Source organism: Montipora foliosa, chromosome 11 (genome assembly GCF_036669935.1).
Source record: "Montipora foliosa isolate CH-2021 chromosome 11, ASM3666993v2, whole genome shotgun sequence".
In the NCBI taxonomy this organism is placed as follows: Eukaryota; Metazoa; Cnidaria; class Anthozoa; order Scleractinia; family Acroporidae; genus Montipora; species Montipora foliosa.
The window spans coordinates 14,181,079-14,203,375 of record NC_090879.1 but is presented as its reverse complement, the minus strand read 5'-3'; the positions used below and the strand labels follow the sequence as shown (position 1 = coordinate 14,203,375).

The 22,297-nt window shown below is 40.9% G+C and overlaps 1 protein-coding gene across 2 annotated transcripts in view; it reads right to left on the bottom strand.

The window, feature by feature from the left end:
- Positions 1-21,364, bottom strand: part of LOC137976388 (uncharacterized) — a 44,835-nt gene extending 23,471 nt beyond the window's left edge. Inside the window, exons 1-2 of one of the 2 annotated variants that reach the window (XM_068823729.1) lie at positions 20,594-21,364; positions 1,636-1,745 (exon numbers count right to left, since the gene is read on the bottom strand). In XM_068823729.1, coding sequence (XP_068679830.1) covers positions 1,636-1,745; positions 20,594-21,104 — 621 coding nt within the window. In that variant the 5' untranslated portion in view covers positions 21,105-21,364. Of the gene's footprint in view, positions 1-1,635; positions 1,746-3,939; positions 5,103-20,593 lie in introns of those variants that run through there. The other variant, XM_068823730.1, reaches the window with a different exon arrangement.
- Between the last annotated feature and the right edge of the window lie 933 nt (positions 21,365-22,297).

Here is a 22,297-nt window from a genome sequence, read left to right as displayed (position 1 = left end):
CTTTTTAAATAAATAGACAGTTAATGGCCCAGTGAAAAAACCACGATACTATCAACCCTATTCGCGTGTAGTCGGACTTGCATTGCATTGTCAACGACCCAAATGAATTAAAATAATTAAAACAAAGATTTATTGCCATGAAATTGGTCAGGTAAGTCGACAATAATGTTTGTAAATGTAATTTTTGGTCTGCATCATGAGCCACAAATTGATGATTTTTGTGACAAACGGAAAACAATTCAATGTCAAAATGTTTGTTTAAATCCTCTGGTCATTTAATGGCTCATATTACTTTATTTCCCTGGGATACCGTAAAATTCCGAAAATACGCCCCTCCGTGTATAAGCCCCTCCAAATATACGCCCCCCAAAGCGGCAACGCAAAAAACCCTCCGTTAAATTGCCCCTCCAAATATAAGCCCCCCGGGAGCTTGTACTTGGAAAATCGCCCTCAAATACAAAGCTAGTAAAACAAAGCAAAAACGGTAAATTTACTTCCAACTATAAGGCTAGCCCATTCAATTTGGAAACGCAAATTTGCCTCCGAAGATAAGCTCCTCCGAATATTAGCCTTTCCAAAAATAAGCCCCTTGAAAAGGGCCTTTGAAAAATATAAGCCCCGGGGCTTATTTTCGGAATTTTACGGTATCGGCCAAAGAACTGAGCCCACAATGGTAGTTTTCTCTCCTTACGCTAACACTTCTTCCTCTGAAACACTGAAAAATTAATCCTTCGACAATCTTGATTAAGGCCACACTATGTTGTGTTTGACACAATGTCTTACGTTTCAGTTTCGTTTCTTCCTTTTATTAAGAATTAGTTTTTTAATTAATCGAATAAGCTCAAAAATGTGCGCATTTTGATTGGTTCTCGCCTATTATTTCATTAGAGGAAAGACGCATAGCTGACGTCATCATAAAAAAACTTTCAATTCTCTATAATATAAAACAAATTGAGTCCATGTTGCCGTGCGTCTGTTCGTTAAAGATCGTAGAACACGTCAAAATGTAAGAACACTGAAACACTCCGGCGGCCATGGCCTCGTGTGCCACTATTTTGTTCTTAACACATTTTGACGTCATCTGTAATATATTAATTAGGAAGCTTACGAAACGACGACGCCGACGGCAACGACGACGCTACAAAACAATAGGTTTAGTGAGCAAAAACTCAAGCTCTCTCAAAGTAATTTTTCTTGGTCTTCAAGTACGAATACCTAAGTTAATCTAAACTCTAAAAAAAATAATTTAAAAAGCAATGAAGTTGTCGGTGGATCAAATTAAACAAGAACAGAACTAAAATGTACAGAGGGAAGCAATTAATAAAAATCAGAGTCAACGAAACTAATTCAGTTTTTCTGTTCTATCAAGGTGCTTCAATTTCACGGCAAAACCAACCTTAAAAGAACAATTTGTCACAATTTAATAAGCAAGAAATATTTTTTAAAAAGTACCCTTATTTTAAAGAGGAAGCAAAGTAACGAACTGAACCTTTTTTGAGATTTTAGAAACTCTTAGATGAAGTATTGATCATCTCCTTCTGCCTTCAGCTTTTCAAGTTCCTCTCCATATAAGGTTGATCCGTTTCCTCGTTTTAACCAAAACGACACAACAAATGTTCTATTTTAATGAAATACCTTTTTTGGAAACACATCAGCTTCCCTTCGTCTTCCAGACCAATAAAACCATGGGGGCCCAAGTTCTCTTGAATACGTACTTCTGGCGACGATCAAACTTGGTGCTAAAACTGCTGAAGCGATGACAATAAAAACGAGCTTTCTAAGAACTACATTCATGTTTACTTCACTCGCACTGTCAGGCGATCTTTAAATCCGATGGTGAAACTTTAATTGCGTTTGTTAAGTAAATTGTGTCCCGTGTTTTAAGACCTTTAGGTTGTTAACTACATCCGCAATTTTCTTGGATTTTGGCCAATCATAAGCTCGCTTGCTTGCTTGCTTGCTTGCCTACCTCGAGATAAGTTCCCCACGTGTATCACGTTATCGTCAAAACCTCAAATTTGGTGATTTTAGTCATTTTACGCGTTGTTACGCAGAGAGAGTACCGCAAAAATATGAGCTTAAGGACGGTGCCTACTAATTCAAAGGTATTTTTGCGCGGTTTCCTGCATATGCGGGAAAAGCAGATCTTAACAAGTAATAGATAAAATATGAGCGGGAAACCTTTATGTATTATTAAAATCCAAAAAGAAAACTGGGGGTAACCACGCATTTTTCGAAGATAAGTAATCAACAATATTTGTAAAAAAAAGCTTTAAAATACAAAGCAACGTACGGCGTTCTTTGCCAAATTGAAGCTTCATTACCTCTTAAAAATGCATGGTTACCCCCAATTTTCTTTTTGGATACCAAGAGCACTTGCTAAGTTCTGCTTTCTCCGCATAGTTTTGAACCGCGCAAAAATATCCCTGTATTAATAACCACCGCCGATAGGAAATCCGAGTACCTCGAGATGCGCAGAACGTATGCGCAGTAACAGTAGTAGGCACTGCCCTTAAGGACGTTCGCGCCAATTGTTTCTGCGCATCCTTACTGCGCTCGCAAATGCACACGCCACGTCATACACGAGCGCGCGCGCTAAGTAATAAAATGAGAAATGATAGGGCAAAAGGCCATTGCTATAGCTTTGCCTGGATTTAACGGTCTTGGACGTTCGGTGACCCCTATTTTTCTTTCCAGAAACGGATTTTATTTACAATTATCTCCACTTTGTCCAAAAATGAACAAAAAATCAATGTGGGAAGTTAAAAAAAATTCAAGATTTCTGCTCACGGGACATCAAATCTTGCCATCTTGCGGCTGCAAGGCGAGTGAAACTGTGGTGGCTAAATGCGAACTTGATCTTTAAGGAACCTCACCAGTTGACTAAATTCACTTAATAAGTCCACTTAAACAATATTTGGCAGAGAAGATTTCACTTCAAAGATTTAATTGCAATATATTTGGGTTTATAGACACTGGCCTTATTCGCTAACGAAGCCCGATTTTGTCACATTTTGGGTGTTTTTCCGGGCATGTTCTCTCCAAAACGAAGTCGGTGACCCCCCCATTTTTTTTACATTTCTGACATAACTAACTCATCATCTTACAGTGGTAAAAGTTTCAGAAAAAAATCAATGTTGAAAAATTTTCGCGCGAACGTCCTTAAGTGCGTGCCGCACGCGCAGCACGATTTATTTTTCCTCTTAACCAATGAGAGGTTGCCGTGACCGTCGTCGTTTTAAACTCCTAATTCCCATTTACTGATTGTACTCACTAGGAAAAATAAAGTCCATGAACTAAAGGTGTGTCATTGTTTGATTCAAACAATTATCAACTTGAACATATTAATTAAATTTATCGATGGGGACTCGGGAATACTCGGAAGAAATCCGAGTGCTTCACCTACGACCTCTTGCTGGTTCGGATGCTCCAACGAGACTCGAGATAGAGCATTAACAAAGAGTATTACGATATTTTCCAAAGTGGCCTACCAAGGAAAGGTTATGAAAAGAATGGATAATCCAAATTAAATTGAGACACTTCGTGACACATAAAAGGGTGTAACCTTTTGGTGATGTTTCGTGACAAGACAACTTCAGCGTTAACCCGCTTTGGAAGGTAAAGAATACTCTGTTTAGGCAGAGAATAACTGCTGGGTTAGGCACTGATCTCCAGTGCTTAGTCAACAGTCATGGCCATCCCTCAAACTGACATTTCGCTGACATGTCAGCGTGGCGTGACAACCAAAAAAGAGCTGCGAAGGAGACTAGGTGACCCCAAAGCAAAACTTAAGTAACTAAAGATCGTTTGGCACTATATATCCACAAAACGTAGCGAGTATCCATTCCATTCACAACCATCAAGTAAAATTAGCCCAATGAGAAACTCAATAAAGTTGAAGTTGGGAAGTGTCCAGTTGAAGTAAATTGCGCAGTAGAAAGATGAAATATACATTTTATTGCATAATATTTAAATGTTTACAAATTCAAAAGATATCGAATAAAATCAATTGTGTTTTTATAGCAAAGTGGAAAACCACCCCAAAGACCAGAGACGACGAGCAAAAAATAAATGACTAACGCACGAAATTAAATAAAGGATGAAATAATTACACTTTGCGATTTCCCCGGAGTACAATTTTTACCGCTACAGATATTTCTATTCCCTGTGGAAACCATTCACTATTATTGTCCTTCTACAAGCTCTTCTGTGCAAGAATAAGCCACGCAAAACGGGCTAAAAATTAAAACTCTCAGGACGAAATTTAATAATAATCGAACGAAACGTGCACGCGTTCGCCACGTAGTTCAGTCCAGATACTGTACCACATGACGTCTGCAGTTAAAAAATTTTGCTGGTAACTTCTACTTCACGCGGTCTCGTTTTGAGGAGCTATTCCTTGTGGATGAATCAATTTAAGCTAGCAATGAAAACCAGGCACGCAACAACATATACAAAGCACACCTACGCTCTTACAGAAAATTTGGCACACTAGTTCACAATCCACAAAAAAACATTGTCGAAATAATAATCGTAAGAAATTCGATGAATGTCTTTGGTATGTTATCTTCGTCCTTGACGTTAAATTGGTCGCAGTGATGAGGCGATAAGCGCTATCTTTTTATTTATTTCTTCTATGTGAACGAGGCGTCCAAGCGGCGCATCACCGTTTGTACGCGTTTTCCGTTTTTCAAACGTCCATCAAATACGCGTCGCCGTTTATAGTGTTCGATTATTTTGTCCGAAGGTTAATGTCATCGGGACAGATTGGAGTAACGTCGTACGTTCACTAACCCGTCGGGTATGATCAGGTAAGAGACGAGAAAGTCTCGTAACGTTTCGTTCGTACTCGGTTTGTGTACAACAGTCCATTCACATTGCAACTTTGTGGTTAGGGCATTGTCGCTAACGTTTAGCAGTGCGTCTAATAGCTTTCTTGAACCTCCTCTAGCCCATTCCTGGGTTACTAAGATCACTGCCCACTCCGGTGGTAAACATGACATTTCGCTGCGATTGGGCAGCCCCGCCGGCGAAGTTGAACATTGCCGGAGCAGCCGCACTGTTATCAACTGGTGTAAAGTTAAATCCACCGGGTGTAGAAGCTAAAGGAAAGATATTTAAACGGAAGAATTAAGATAAGTTTTTTTAAACAGTTAACCAAAAAAAAAAAAAATAGAGCTGGGATGTGAATTCAAATGTGTACTCAGTTGACAGCTCCCGTCAAAGGCTTTTCTGGGTCAACAAAACGAATTATTGAAAAAAGAAAACAAATTTTAAGACTGAATCCCAACTGGCAGGAAACAGGCAAATGGCTGTTTGCAAGCAAAACCAGAAGTTGAACCGGCACTTCCCAGAATAACATCAATTAGTAAAATCCAACTAGTGGTCTATTATCAATGCTGCGTTCTGATTGGCTGAGCTACTAGTAGGCTATTTGTTATAGCCCACTAGTAGCGAAAAGCGCCGGCTTTGAAAACCAAAACAACAATTAAAGTCTAGCTTTCACTAGCGAAAGATGTTTTGTCTCGATATTTTTTTGACCAAGTAGTTGGATTTTACTAAAACAATTATTCCTCTCGCCCTCATGGCCTCTGAGTCAATAGCCCATTCGGCCTTCGGCCTCATGGGCTATTGACTCAGAGCCCATTCGGGCTCGAGGAATAATTGTTAAGTAAGGGACAAGAGCCCGGCAAAAACGTCGGTGTTTCTTTCCTTCAGAGAAAAGGACAGAATTTTTAATTCGATTAATGATATAAGATGCTTTTACAATCCGTGTTTCAGTTGAAGAAAACTTATCGAGCATACGCGGTATGATGTTACATTAAAGCGGTCCCGTTAGCCGCTCGGGGCGGCCGTTTTCAATTGAGTATCGTAAAACAAATACCAAAGTAACCACAGCAGGTGCAAATAGCCCAATGAATCAATCCAAATTCGTAGCAACTCCGTGTAACTTGCTCAAAGCGCGGCAAAAATCGACCATGCGAGTCGCGATTGGTTTTAGTTTCCTTTTCATTGGTTAATAAACTGGCGCCAGATTTTTAGGCGAATGGTCACTGAGCGTAGCAAATTCAATCGTGTAATTACTTTCGAGAGTCATTTGAAAACTGCTCTAAAACAAAAAAATTGTTTTTATCAAACCAGTTGATAAAGGCAAATTAACCGCCGTTACAAAGATTTATGAACTGACGTTACGAACGTTAACTCGAATTTGGAATAGCTGGTGCTATTCACTCTGACAAAGAGATGACGCTGACGCTCGAACGTCAACTCGCAAATCTTTCTTCTGGTAGTGGAGGGGCTATGTCACGTTATTTTAGGGTGTTTAGGTAAAGCCTTCAGTTAATCACGAGCTTCAAATTCTAAAATGGTAATGTGGAATTCCTTTACTGATAACATTATTGCTCCATCACAAACAAGATGATTCTGTGCAAAAACGACCTTAGCCATAAACTTGAAAAACATCGGGCGGACTATTTTCAAGTTCAAAATTACCCAAGTGCAATCCGTTTCAATCGCGTTCATTTGTGTACATCCACGCTTCTCTTTCCTTTTGCTGTATTTCTTTTATGTCGTTTGAAGGTTTTAAGTGGTTATTACAAATGTTTCTGTCGTAGAAGTAAACCCCGTCGTATTCGTATGATTCAACTTGATTTAGTGCGTTAAATGCACATAGCATACAAGACCCGACTCTAGAATAATACTACAACTATTTTCTCCTATTACATAGAATCATGTGCTTATAGTGTCAATCAAAGGTAAATCAAATGTCTAATTGAATTACGTATCCAACAAAACGAATACATAAAGCAAACGTAAAGTTACGCGACACACTGCCCGGTTTGTCTCACGTAAGTGAACAAACTCTATTCAGGAATTCGACGACTCATCTCATCTTAATCTGCAAATCATTTCTCGTACACCTGCTGCACTTCGTCGTGGTCTCAATGTGGATTCTGTAGATGCGCTTGGAAAACAGAATTCAGTTCACGGTTATCTTCGATATCTGCTACTTTTCGCGCAGTGGCATTCGTTTCCTTCGTCACACATCTCTTGACTTTGCTGACGAATCGCAAGACATACGCAATTACTCGAAACAGATAATGAAGACTACTGAATCGTTGGTAGTTCAGTGAAATTTGGTAAGGACTGATTTCCGTTGAATGTTCTTCAGACGTTGTTAGGACGTGCGTCGTTTCAGGTGGATTCTTTACGAGTTCACCCAATGTTGCTTGAAATGCTAAAATAACATCTCAGTATGCAGACACTGTTCGCAGTTTGAAGCTCCAAAATAAGTGAATTCCATTTTTTCAGTTTTTCTTCGGTTAACTGGTCGTCCCAGTCGGCACCGCTTTTGTTGCAAAGTTCTTGAAATCAAACCTTCCACAGAAGAGTGAACGGGCTCAACAGTCCTAGAGGATCAAATATCTTAGCAAAAACCTTTAAAAGTGATCGCTTTGTAGTCGGAAGTAACTTCGCTTGTCCTGATAGCTTTGCAAAATCGAACTTGAACTAATCATAGGCAGCCCAAGCTCGCGTCACTACAGACAGCCGTTGAGAATTTAAACGCGTTGTAAGACTTTGTATGGGAAATTAAATACAGTCGATTATGAAGCCTAAAAATTGCTCAATTTAACGTTCATTCAATAAAATGAATCAAAACACTCACCTCTGGTGTATTCCTGTGTGCCTTTTGGAGTTTATTTCACAGTTTCGGGAAGTCCGTGTTTTCAATGTTCTAAGACGAGGTCAAGGCTGCACACTAAGATTTCGACCTTTGTCAGCTCAGAGGCGATTTGCAACTCGAAAATCCATCCCAGCCAAGATTTTTTCACGCAAAGCTAAAGCCACATGATTTGCGAACCTCCATGAATGTTTCGTAGTCAAAAATCCCCACGCACTTGGCTGGAAATGAGCATTTTCTGCTTCGATTTCCACGATAGCTTTTAACTGCTACTGATCGCCGCGCGAGACACGGAGCTTGGGTCCGAGGTCAAATTAACTCCACCTGATGAGGTACAGTCATTACAACACTTACCCCATCCCCACAGCGGCTTCTCGTAACCATGGAGCTGTTACGAGAAGCCGCTGTGGGGATGGGGTAAGTGTTCCCGAAACTGTGAAATAAACTCCAAAAGGCACAGGAATACCCCAGAGGTCATTTTGATTCATTTTATTGAATGAACGTTAAATTGAGCAATTTTTAGGCTTCATAATCGACTGTATTTTATTTCCCATACAAAGTCTTACAACGCGTTTAAATTCTCAACGGCTGTCTGTAGTGACGCGAGCTTGGGCTGCCTATGAACTAATCGGTTGCTGTGTTCCAAACAGAGCCTAAGACCTTGACGGTGGCATTGCCCGCGGTGCTGTTAGCACTGATGGGAGGTCCTGTAGTAGCCTTTGCATATGACTCGTCTTCTTCGGAGATGAATTTCTCGCCATCGGTTGTAACTGCTGGTTCCACGTGGTCAACGGATCGATTGATCGCCTCTTGCACTGTCCTTGAATTCGTTCTCCATTTTCGTAAGTTGAATCCACCTTACTGCATTTAAGACTTAGATTTCTCGCAAAGTTCCAGAGCATCCGCTACACTGGCTTTTCCAGTTACAAGATCATCGACATAAAGAGAATTCTTCAGGACCTCAGAGTTCGGATTTCTCGGATCCTTAAACCATGCACAGGAATCTTACCATATCCCTGATTCCAATCATGAGAAAGGCCTTTTCGAGGTCGGCTGTCAGACCAATCTTGTGCCAACGAAATTTAACAAGTTTGTCGAACAACTGTGGTTTATAATTAGGCCTGGTTTCAAGACAATAGTTCAGAGAGTGATTACGTCCGGTTGGTTTGGCTGATCCGTCGTTCACAATTCTCAGCTTGGTCGTTTCGCGTTTTTTCGGATCACAGCATGGTGGGAAGGTAATGCACTCTTTCGTCTTCTTTCCTCTTGTTTTCCTCTGTAACGACCTTTTTACACAATTTCTTTGTTCACTTGTTCCTCGATGATCTGATTGTACTCGTGTATCACTTCTGGTTCCTTTAACATTTTTCGCTGTAAACAATTCAGACGACTGAGGCATAGTTCATATATAGTCACTTGATATCACCGGATGGTTCTCCTTCCAAGACAGTTCCACTTCGTAACGCTTACCAGTAAAACGTACATTTTCGTTAAAACAAGCGTTCGACTGTCTGATGTGTGATTCTCCCCGGATTCCAATTGACTCCCTTTCCCTTTTAAGTGTCGACAAGGGGTCCTGGGTGTCGTCGAAAAAGCAGGTGCTGCTTCCTGAGATAATGAGGTCTGTCACGGTTCTTCCGGAATCGATAGCGGTTTCTGTTGGACCTGACAATATCCAACCAAATTTGCAATTGATTGCAGTGGGACCAAAGTCTCCGCGCACGATTTCGCCGTTAACGATTTAAGCCCATGTAAGTATGTGGATGCCAGTTCACGTGGATTCGTGACGGGAGGGATGAGCAGAGGGTTGAGAAACTAAGCGCGGAAATTTTATCTGCTTCCTCGCTGAGGTTGTCGAGCCATATAAGAAAACAACTTCGCACTTCTCGCTAAATGCGCTTAGGTAGAGAGTTTCGGTCCTTGCGGACTTCAGTCCCAGCCTTGACTTGAGATTATCGCTTGCGTACGACCGCTGATTTCCGCTATCAAAGAGAATCTTTACTCTTGTCGTCGCTGGGCCATTTTCGTTTCGTGCGACAGCCGATGCGGTCTGCAGCATGACCGTGTCCTTTGCTCCTGAACTAGCAGTCGCTGTCGTCTTTTTATTTGGCTCACGAGGGTTAAATGCTGCTGTTCCGGCGGTGATGGTTTCCCTGGCAACGTCAGCACTTCTTTTCGCGTGACGTACTTCGATGATTCGTTTTTAAACAAACAAAACATCGACCATCTCTTCTTAGAATTTCGAAACGCGCCTTTAGGTCACTCTCGGTTTCGCAAGATAGCAAGATGGCGCTCTCCAAGTCACGAAAGAGGCAACTTCAAAGTGCTCTTGTCACATTTTAACAGGGAAGTGGACAAAACGGCAATTTCTTTCGAATTCCTGGGGAAACGTTTTAGTAATTTAGTGACCCTTTCTAGACTATACTTTCCGTTTAAATTGTTTATACAATTCAGAAACTGTGTAGATAACCTTTGTGAGCTGACTCAGTGAAAACACAAGTGGTCAAGTGTTTAATGAAACTAGATGCTTCTGTGAAGCATACACTGGTTTGCCTGTGGTACGTGCTACAGAAAATCAGAAGGCACTGAATTGTGTGGTATTGAAATACAGCAGTCCAGTCTCTGAAGAATAACAAATAAAAGAGAAGCGAGAAACATTGGCTTCTGGGCTGACATGTTGATAATTTTCAAGTTCCCTCACAATTTCTTTTCACCACAAGTGTGCCCTCTCAGCATCTGAAAGCTTTGTAATACTAAACTTCATTGAAGTCAAGCCCTGTTTCGCGGGGTTAGTGTTAGGATGGGAGACCAAAACAGTAAACCCCTCATAAAAAACAGAAACATCTGACCGAAAATACTATTAACGCTAACAAATGCGAACTCAGCAAGGTACAGATTCTGTTAGCTTGCTTTATGCAAAACAAATATTGATGAAAAAGCAAATAACTATTGATACACAGTTTTCAAAAAGAGCAGAAGGAAGTTTCCCGGACGGTCGATCGAGAATAAAATATTTACGACATGAAAACAACATTAATTTTGAACCGTGCATATAGAATATAAAAAGTTACGATCAGCGACAAACATTTTGGGAGATTTTTGCTACGTTCAAGTAAATTGCATAATCGAAAGTGACATGGCCGGAATTCAGCGGGCGCCGTGATTAAGTTACCGCGGCATGTTTACTCGCCAAACAGTGAAGCATCTGTGTCAAATGATGGCAAGATACCGGGTTTTTGTAAGTTTCTTTTTCTGTCAAGTGTTATAAAGGTTGACAATGAAATGAGCGAAGTCAAAACAAAGATCACAATCGCCCAACTCTTGTTTATGTAAAGTCAAAATTTACTCTCCAAGACGCGTACGACGTTATTTATCACCAGGTAATTCCATCATTTTGGAAATAGCAGCTACTTTATTATTCATCTGCGTCACAAGTTTTCACTGATTTTGGGGCTAATTTTGTTGAAACTCAAGCACGCTTCCAACAGGCCTGTGAACCCTTACTAGCTACACTTCCTGCTTACAGAGCAATACTAAAAAACTTCTCCCATATCACATTTGAACCTTAAGCTCGAAAATTCAATACACAACATGATATTATAATATTATAATTCACAAAGGCAGAAAATACCACAGAATCCTTTTCCAGCGAAATATTTATTGAAACAAACAACATATTTGCTCTTAGAGGCGAAAACCTCTTCCTATTTCATTGCGTGCGTGAAGACAAGAAACTCAATCGTGTCAAATTACCATGAACTTCAGGTAAATATTACAGCTCACTTTGATTTCGTCTCGACGGGCGATAGATTGTTGTCGAAGTCCAGTGCTCGTCGCTTTTGAGATTGCTGCCTATTTTATCCAACTGACTTTCCATTATTGAGCTCCATAAGGGTATATTTTGTTTAAGGATCCACTAAAACGCCATTCGGGTTACATGACTTTCGACGCCATTGCAGGCTAAGTTAATGATTCTACTGTGTCCATCAGAGAAATCTAAGCAGTTCCACTACCCTCTCGATCCTAAGAAAATACGCGCAGAAGGCTCTATCCACAAAGACACCACTTACCAGGGGAGTGACAGGCAAGACTTTTACCGACACGGAAAAAAAAAAAGAAAAAAAAAAGAAAACAAACAAACAAAACGCAGACCTTGACTGGGTTTGCCCATAGGCAACCCAGTAATAGATCAGTCACCTTATGCAATCATCGCAGTTAACACAGAATTGGTCAGTGCCAAAGACGACCGGCGTAATTTTCCTTGTCAAAATGATAAAGTCAAGTCTTGAATGGATCAGCGTACTGTGACATGATATGCAATTCTATCGCAAACGGTCCAGCTTACCGTACATTGTTTCATTGACGTGACACAGAGTTCATAGCGGTGTGAAATGGCTTATTTCATCTGAAAATGGTTAATCGATAAGTGCAATGATCTAGCATAACATTCATCAGCTTACCGTGATGTGAAACGGTTAAGGTTGACTCCGAATTGCTCAGCGTGACCACAAATGGTGTAGTAGAAAAGGAAATGGTTTAGTGTCACAGCAAATGGTCTGCGCCAGAACCGCCAAAAATACAAAAGTGAAATGGACAAGTCAAGCTTGAAATGGAATAGTCTATGTGGGTTCTTACGTCAAAACCCGTACATCATTCAGATAGGTCTAAACTTTGGCGCGAGGTTTGTACCGCTCCGCGCACTCGCGATTAAGGACATTAAGGAACAGCTTATTTCTACCAGTACCGCCTCGTTTACTCGACTCAGCGAGCCTTACTCTGGTAAGAATGTATTTTCATTTTCGCCTAGTTTAGCTTGATTAGCAATTTTTCTACTTTAATAATTTGCCGGGATATCAACAAGTTATATATGTATTTGGATCAAAGCAATTTAGTACGCACAGGAAACATGGGCAGGCCAATGTCAACTGGCTCACGCTTTTCATGAGAAAGAACCGAAAGAAAGACAGGATGGAGAATAATGATTTTTCTTACACTTCGTAAACTAGGTTTATATTTGGATCAAAGCAAAGTAAGCACAGGAAACATGGGTAGGCCGTGTTTTTGTTTTGTCTTGAAAGATATCTTAGTCAGCCACTGACAATCAGTTTCTGAAAATGTAAGTTCTGTAAAAAACCGAGCATATTTGTCTCTCGTTTCAAGCCTTTCTTTGAACCTCAGTGATTTAAAATTAAATACAATAACCAGCCTCATTTCCTTAAAACAGTGAATCGTCTTATCACGGTTCCTACGGATCAAACTGCCGGTTAGCTGTCTCGTAAAATGATGCCTTTTAACAGCATTTGTCAATCCTTTTGTTTCACATTACTATTTTTATTTTGAGTTCCATAAATTCGAATAACTGCGGCTAAATGATGGGCAGCCGTCACGTCACTGCTTTTGTTTTAAGAGTGCACCAGCAAACCAAGTTCCCCAGTCACCCAAGCCCCTGCCACTTCCAGGTTTTTCCAACAGCTATTCTTCAACCTCATTTTGCCAAGGGATTTTGGCAAGATGGGATTTCGCGTAATAGACAATATCGTGAAATTTAGTTATTCAATAAAACTTGCACCTAAAAGCGGTAACTCTTTGTTTGCTCTCGCTCTTGTATCTTAGATCAATCCCTTATTGTCCATGTTGTCTTTCTTTCGGTTCTTTCTCATTAAAAGCCTCGACCAGTTCACATGTGCAGGCCCATGCATGTTTCCTTTGTGTACAGTTTGCTTTGATCCAAATATATAACTCCTTGATATTACGGCACTGATCAAAGTAGGCAAAAATAAAAAAAGACTCTTAACGGAGTAAGACTCGCTGAGTCGAGCAAACGAGGGGATACTGGTAGTAATACGTTAGGGGGTATTTACATGAGACAGGGACGAGCTCATACCGGTCTGAGTGCGTTCCGGTCTCGTGTAAATACCCCCTCAATTGAGAGTGCAAGGAGCGGTACAAACCTGGTTCGGGCAAATTCGCGCCAAAGTTTAGACCTATCTGAATGATGAACGGGTTTTCACTTGTCCATTTCACTTTTGTATTTTTGGCGGTTCTGGCGCAGACCATTTGCTGTGACACTAAACCATTTCCTTTTCTACTACACCATTTGTGGTCACGCTGAGCAATTCGGAGTCAACCTTAACCGTTTCACATCACGGTAACCTGATGAACGTTATGCTAGATCATTGCACTTCTCGATTAACCATTTTCAGATAAAATAAGCCATTTCACACCGCTATGAACTCTGTGTCACGTCAATGACGCAATGTACGGTAAGCTGGACCGTTTGCCATGGCATTGCATATCATATCACAGTACGCTGATCCATTCAAGACTTGACTTTATCATTTTGACAAGGACAATTACGCCGGTAATTGGCAGAAACACGGGTATCCAGGTTAGAACAAACTCTGGCTTACACTACGGCTTGTTCAAATAAAGTGACTGCCAGACAGTTGGAAGCGGCAGCGGGTCAAATAGTTTCTATGTCCAGAGCAATTGGCTCAACAGTTTATTTATACACCCGACATATTTACTATGCAATAGAGACCAGAAATCATTGGGACTCTATGTTACCTATTACATCTGATATCATGGCCGAGTTGCAATACTGGAAAACTAATGTGCGATCACTGAATGGTAAGAATATGTTCTCAGAACCGCAGCATTTTGACACTTTCGTTTACTCTGATGCCTCCGACCAGGGGTATGGGGGTTGCGCAATCTCCAATCAACAAAGGCTCGTATGCCAGGGACATTGGTCAGAGAATGAGAGGGCTAAGAGTTCTACTTGGCGAGAGCTCAAGGCAGTACACAACATGCTTCTGGTCATCGGGACAACACCTCCATGGTCACAAATTGCAATGGTACACTGACAATCAGAATATTGTGTGTATTGTAGCCAGGGGTAGTAGGAAACCTGACCTACAGGGTCTAGTAGTGGAAGTGATACAGTTGAGCAAGGAGTTTAACATACTAGTCTGTCCATTCTGGGTCCCCAGGGAGCAAAATCAGACAGCCGATTACTTAAGCAAGATTTCAGATGGGAACGACTGGAGCATACATCCAAACATTTTTCAGTGGCTTGATTCCATGTGGGGCCGGCCCCTTTACAGTCGACAGGTTTGCAACGAGTTATAACACCAAGTGTCTTAGGTTTAATTCACGTTTTTGGAATCCTCATTGCGAAGAGGTAGATTCTTATGCCATCAACTGGGTGGGTGAGAACAACTGGGTTATGGTGGTTTCTTTATGGAGGGGGTCCACATTCTGGCCCAGTTTGTGCCCTGATGGAATTCATCTAGCTAAGTGCAGTACTGATTGGGTCGGTATTCCAGAATGGAGTCATCCAGCTACATTGCCAGGGAGATCCCATAACACTCTTTTTACTGGAGAGAAACTTCCCTTTAAACTGATTGCAGCGTATATCAATTGGTAACCTGTCAGAGAAAGGATCTCTAACAGGAATTTTTGTACAACCCCTTGTGGTTTTTGCGCAAGGTGCCTTCAAACTTGATTGCATCTGTTCATTTAGGATACCTACAGGTGCTGTTACACCATTTGATAGATTACAGCTACCATTAGTTGTAATATGTCAGCCCACAGGTGGCTCACACGAAACTGTTGAACCCATCAACCTGACAGCCGCGGTAATGCCCACAGGTGGCCTTAACTAGCCCATAGGTGTCAAGGGGTAACTCAGGATGCCCACAGGCGGCTATCCTTGAAGCTGTGCATTTTGGAAAGATATTCACAGATGGCTATGAATATTGTCACGTACAATTCCCTGTTCGGGGAACTGGTGGCTACTCAGTCCACATAATAGATAACCTATCTACTCACAGGTGGTTTTTTATGCCTTCTTTTTTGGCAGCGCGCCGTTAGATCGGCCTGTTTGCCATTTATCATTCATTTCCAATTCTCCTTTTTGTTCACAGACTTAAACTGATGTATTTGAGCAAGGCTTCTGGAAAGATTTGCAACAACAAGCCTTGTCCCTTGAAGAACCAAGTTTGCTTGCAGTACTTAAGAAAACATCTCTTCATTCTAAGGCTGATGGGACTGTTGTGAACTATACCTATAATTTAGACGTTGGGTAGAATTTGCCACTTATGTCCAGAAATGCACCTAATTAGATGCACGTCCAATTTTGACATCCGACACGAAGTGTCCCTTTAAGTCTAGGCAATTGCTACCTATTTTCAACAACAAGGTAAGGATAAAGGTTAGCATTATTTTTAGCTTAGGGTAAATGCAGCAGTTAATCTTTACTTAAAGAGCAGCATTTGGGGGACACTTTGTGACATATTTTGTCCGTATTCCGTGACATGAGTGACGTTGAAGTTGGGGAGAAGAGCAAGGGGACACTTCGTGACGCTTATTGAAATCAGCGTGCATCTAATTATGTGCATTTCTGGACCTAGATTTAATGGCTTGAATGTGTTATAGACGTTTTCGTTATGGACGTTTCACTGTTCATAGCACATTTGTCTGCCACTTGTAAATCTTCTTCTCTTATTCAATCTAGTTATTGTGCCCTTAAATGGGTACACGACCTCGCAAGTGTACCAAATCCAATGGGAAATACGTTCCTCAAAAGCTTAATCGAAGAGGCAAAAAGGGAACATCCAAATCCAGTCTCCAAAAAAGCACCAGTTTCCAGCGATGCCCTTGAGGAATGCTGTTTGGCACATCAAAGCTGTGACACCTTACTTGTACGTAGAGACATTTCCATGGCACTGTTACTGTTTTCGGGGTTTCTCAGGTACAGCGAGATCGCCCAACTAAAAATTCGGGACGTGGCCATTTTTGATTCTCATTTAAGTCTAACAGTTCGGTCGAACAAAGTCACGTGTCCAGTACATAAGCTACAAAGGTACATGAGGGTAGCTCCTATCAATTTGGACCATAGTACCCATTATCTATTTAGACCTCTAGTACATGCCCAGACAGGGGGTACGCTTATCATTCAGAACAAACCCCTCAGCTACACTAGGGCTCGGGGAAGCATAATTGGTAGATTACAAGAATTTATGAATGGCGCAGATATCTCGCTGCATTCATTTCGCTTGGGTGGTGCCACCAAGGAGGCCAATGCCAGAGTTCCAGACCGACACTGAAAGCGACATGGTAGATGGAATTCCGAATCGGCTAAAGACGGCTACGCCGAAGATTCGCTCGAGAGTCGTCTCTTAGTTTCCAGGGCATTAGGCATTTAACTTTATTTATGTGTACACCGTTACTAACTTTATCTTCATTCTAATCGTGTGCAGCGGCCAGCTCCCTAGGTTTTCATGTACATTGATTGGTCCAGTGTCGTTTATTTCGGGTGGGGTATAGGGGAAACTTGCTATTTTCTGCGGTTCGCAGATTAGCAGAAAATTACTGTTTTCACGTTTCACTAAACAAGTCACAGTTACCAAGGTAACGAGGCTAGTTCGTCGACAGTTAGGAGCACACGGTTTTGACAGTTCCATTCTAGTCTGGCGCTGCTCCCGCACAGTCAAATTTTTATCTTTTTCGTCTCATTACGTACGTTATCTAACGGTTTTCGTTTCTTCCGCTGTCGTTGGTCTTTCGTTCACGATTTTATGTTGTCGAGTAGTTAGCAATCTTACTCCCTCGAGATTGTAATAGAGTCTGGATCTGCTTTCGGGAGGGACCAGGTTTCCCCTCAGGAGTTTTTCCTGGCGGGCGGCAGACGCATTTTCGTATGTTTCTCGCTTTGTGTGTAATTTCCGTTTTCCAATAAAGAGGGTATGACGTGCAGCGGCCATCCTAATCGGGTGCAGCGGCCAGCTCCCTAAGCTTTCATGTACATTGATTGGTCCAGTGTCGTTTATTTTGGGTGGGGTATAGGGAAAACTGCGTGATTTTTTTGGCCTTTTTATTTTTATTGTAGTCTAGTTTTCTATATTTTGGGTGCGTTTTTAATAAAACAATTATTCCACTCGCGCTTGTTGGATATGAGATGATTAAAGCCAACTCGACGCTACGCGCCTCGTTGGCTATCTATAATCTCATATCCAACAAGCGCTCATGGAATAAATAGGGAGCAGGGCGCTTATACATAGGGCGGTGAAACGAGCAGTCCGCTCTTGGTCCATTGTGTGATGCGGAGAAGGACTGGCACGAGCGCTTAAAGCCTTTTTGATATTTTTGACCCAAAACTCAATACTATTTTGTCTGTTGGAATATAACTAAAGTATTTTCGTCGGAAGCTGCTTAAATTTAAGTGAAGTAAGACAGTGTCGAATGCAGGTATGTCTTGCTTTTCGTAACCAAGCCGTGTTCCGCTGCTTCTTTTAGGAGTACTCCACATTACTCCACGCTAAATTTTACATATGTTTAAGAATGATAGTTTTTGCACAACATAGTACAAAACCAGCTGGATATATTTGGATATAGCAGCGTTTCAGAACTTCAAACTTGCTCACTTAAAATCGCTCGCGACGAATCGCCCGCCGCAGTCAATTTTACCGACAGTAAAAAACTATTTTCAAGATTTCACCCGCTTGGGAAAATCAACAAACAACAAATACGGTTTAATCAGGGCGCTTGTAAGTTCATCTTGATAATTAATTTAAATAAAATAAGGGTAAAGCTTGCTGTCAATACTCTGTCCGAAAGCGTTTGCAAATACATGGCTTTGCATGAAAACAACACCACGTACAGAAAGACACAAGAATTTATGAAAATGGGAAATTCTTTGGAATGTCTTCAAAGATAACAGTCCACTGCAGTCAATAACAGATCAACGTGTTACCAACTTAAACCAAGTACTTAATTACTTCAAAGCCTGGAAAAAAAGAGCTTCAACAAACATTCCACAGAAGGACAGATGTGTCAGAACACTTCATGACATGGCAAACAATGTTTGATCTCGAGGTAATATATAGACTAGACTTAAAATGGATCACAGCAAAACAATGCAAAACTGATAAGTTATTGTAAATACCATGTCCAATGCCCTGTTAGGTATGACCATGCAAAAAAGTCATACTATTCCATGGCAACTCCTTCATATTTTGTACCAACTGAGGACAAAGCAATGATTCCAGTTCCTTGCAGAATATCCTCCAGTGAGGAAAAGCAATTTGTAGCCTGTCACTACCGCTACGTTTTAATTAAGAATCCCCATCCTCTCCCAAACCCCATATTGGTTTCTTTGCCTTTGTGCAGTTTGGACACAAACAAATAAGCTAACCTGTGGCTGATCAATATGATCACATTTTGTTCCACTGTGTGAAACATAAAATAATTAAAAGCATAAGCCCTGTAACATACCTTAAAAAATAACAATGACTGTATTTATTGTTAGGCTTGACTAGCAACACCGCACAGAGAACTTAAAAAATATAGCATAACTATTTCACACTCAAGGATCACAGGCATCTATTTTTGGGGGTCTGAGGGCTTATTTAAAGAAAAGAAAAAAAATGTGTGGCTGAGCTACCCCTTTTACTCAATCAATTAAATATATTACATATCAATACAGTAACTCTCTGTTTCATATTGTTTTCAAGGTGTCAGTAAAAGGCCTTAATCTAGTGAGTACATATTCCAGCACTCGGCAAGGTCCCTTTTTGACTTGTGGCTGTTTCTGCTTTGGTGGCCTCATACACCACAAGCCTTTTTGGACACATCACCAACAAGCCGGCCACTTCTGCTGAATAATTTTCAGGGTCTGTTACGAAAAATAGCATTGCGTGACAAGCGTTACTTTCTAGACGCTTCGCGAGAGTTCGTAGTTTGTTTATTTTTAGGTTCGTGCGTAAGCGTTTCTAAATCGGTGTGTTTTGTAATCTTTCTATAATTAGATTGATTACTATTTTAGAAAGTTCTAGAAGCTTATTGTGAGAGTATATAAGTAGACGAGTCCAAGCGGAGGTTTTAACTAGTTTTTTACAAGCGAAGAGAGTTGGCGTTAGCCGTGTTTAGTCAAGTGTGACAGAAGCAGTGTTTATTCAAGTTGGCGGAGGCCGTGTAAGTTTCTTGAGTACGTGTTGTTCAGAGTTTTACTTCGTGGAAACTACGTTCATTTTTGGAATAAATCTCCTTGTTGTTCCGACAACCCTGACACACGCTCAGCGGACCGCAAAAGACTGGCAGCGGGCTGCTAATGCATTATCAGCCCTACAGTTGATTGGTTCTTGCTTCAACTTTATGATATGCCTATTAGTTATAGAGGATTTTACGCATTTTTTCGGTAATTTTAAATAAGTTCACTGGACTGAGTTGATTCTTTAATAGCTTGTTCAATCAACACTTACATGATGATTTGAAGTGACTTTGAATTCGTTATATTCACTTAGCTTGTATTACTATCATTTGGCCTTGTTTATTGATAATAACATGACTTTTTTCGGGAATATTGTTTATTTGCGCCCTTGTAGTGTCATTTGCGGCCCTCGTGCTTCGCGCGCGGGCCGCAAATGACACTACGCGGGAGCAAATAAACAATATTCCCTCAAAAAGTCATGTTATTCCCTTATTATTTAAGTCTAAGCACCCTTTTCAAATAGCGCTGATAAACATTATTTAAGTCTAAGAACCCGTTTTAAAACGGTTAGCTTTCAATAATTGTGATTTTGGGTTAGTCTGCATGTGTCGATATAATGTTCCGCACTCTGCCGAAGCGTTTGTTACCTCGATGGCAAAATTGTAGTTGGCCTCAGTCCTAGTTAGCCCTTGAATCGATCTTGCTGCCTGTCCTTCCAACAGTGAATGCAAGTGATTGAATTTGTCGATTAAACAAATGTGGATTGGCGTGAATGGCGCTGTTAAAGCTGTCCCAGAAATTTTGCCAATGCGTAACTTCTCTAAATTTCGGTAACACTAGTTTAGGTAATTTCGCTTTTAGTTGATAAGCCACTGAATTAGCGTTTATGCTAAAGTTAGTATTTGATTGAGAACCCATACCTGAATTTCCTGATGATTGCATGTTTTCAACGTGACAAGTTGAACTTGAAGTAACGTTGAAAGAATGAAATCCACCATAAGTTGCGCTCCCCGGTAATTGGAGTTGAACATTATTTTCAGAAGCCCAAGTTCCACTTGATCCAGAGACTTGATCGAAACTTGATCGAGTTTCGTTGATATTCTTTGTTGGGACAGTCGAAAGACCTGTGTTATTATCCTTTGAACTAGTCGCTTCATTGATGACTCGCAATAGATCAATTACCCGAGTATTGAATTCATCCGATTCTTCTATTTCGGCTTCGACCTCTTCCACAGCGCAATTCTCTATTATTTCCTCGTCGAGCGTTTTAACCAAATTTAACTTCTCGTTTAGGGAAGTAGCAATAGCCTTCAGGCGTTTCTTGTCACTCGGTTCAGCCTTGAGAAGACTATCCACTTCATTCATTAGTTTCGTCATAACAGTCCTATTTCCACGTCGTTTGACGCGAGTACGCGGCAGTTTTTCGGCCATTTCGTGTCTTGTGTCTCAGGGTATCACAGCCCCATCTACGTTGGGCTCCACTTTTGTCGCATAAGTAACCCACGTCGTATTTGGTATGATTCAACTTGATTTATTGCGTTTATTGCACATCGCATACCACTCTGCTAGCAGAGCCTTTCTTTTGCCTGCTCGATTTTGGCGTTCTCGAGAAAGACTCTCTTGAATCGAGTAAGATCTTTATTGAGTATGTGCTGCATGTTACCACGCCATCTTGGTTTTTCCACGGTACAGCGGGCTCAATATAACCATCGGTTTTATCACACATGGATAATCATGTGCTTATAGTATCACTCAAAGGTAAATGAATTGTCAAAGCGGAATGTACAGTGCGGGGCCCGGTTCCTCGAAAGCCGATTAAGTTAATCCAGGATTAGCGTAAACTTTTGTTTCACGTTTTCAACTTTTTGGTGAAAGTTTCTTTTGCTTATATTTGTTTTTCAAGATTGACGTCTTCTCATGTAAAGTTCTGCCGAAAATCTGCGTTGAACAGCATTTGGGAGTAGAGAAATAACTTCTTGGTTAATTTTTAATCTTAGATTAGCGTTAATCGGCTTTTGAGGAACTGGGCCCGGATGTACGTATCCAATAACGAATATAAAAGCAAACGTAGTTACGCGACAGTTTCATTCTACTTTTTGGGCATTTTGGGTGTCATGAAATTACATCATTTTGCGTGACATAACCTCTTTGATTTACCATTATCAATTTGTTTGATGAAACCAAATTTTTCCTGTTTCCCTCCTCTCCACAAAGGTTCTTTGGAACCTAACGCCATCATCTTTCATTTAGTATTCTTTTTACCACAGCGTTTTTTTGCGTTTCTTGTCTCTTTGGGTGCGTTCCATTGACGGTAGGAATACGTGGGATAGAAATTAAAAATCCTTCGTTTTGACAGAGTCACATTAAAATTGTCAAACACCTGCTAACATGTTATTTTAAAACATATGTTTGTTATCCTTGTTGCTTCAAAACGCCATGCATACCATTTCAAAAATCATCACTCTACGTATTCTTAATCCGGAATAGAGTCAATCGAACGCACCCTGACATATACTGGGTTGTCCTTTGAGGCCGGAGGCCGGACGGTTCGTCCGGTCGTTTCCCAATCCATGTCCGATACTTTGATGCCAATATTTGAGGGATTTTTTTACTTACTTTTTAAA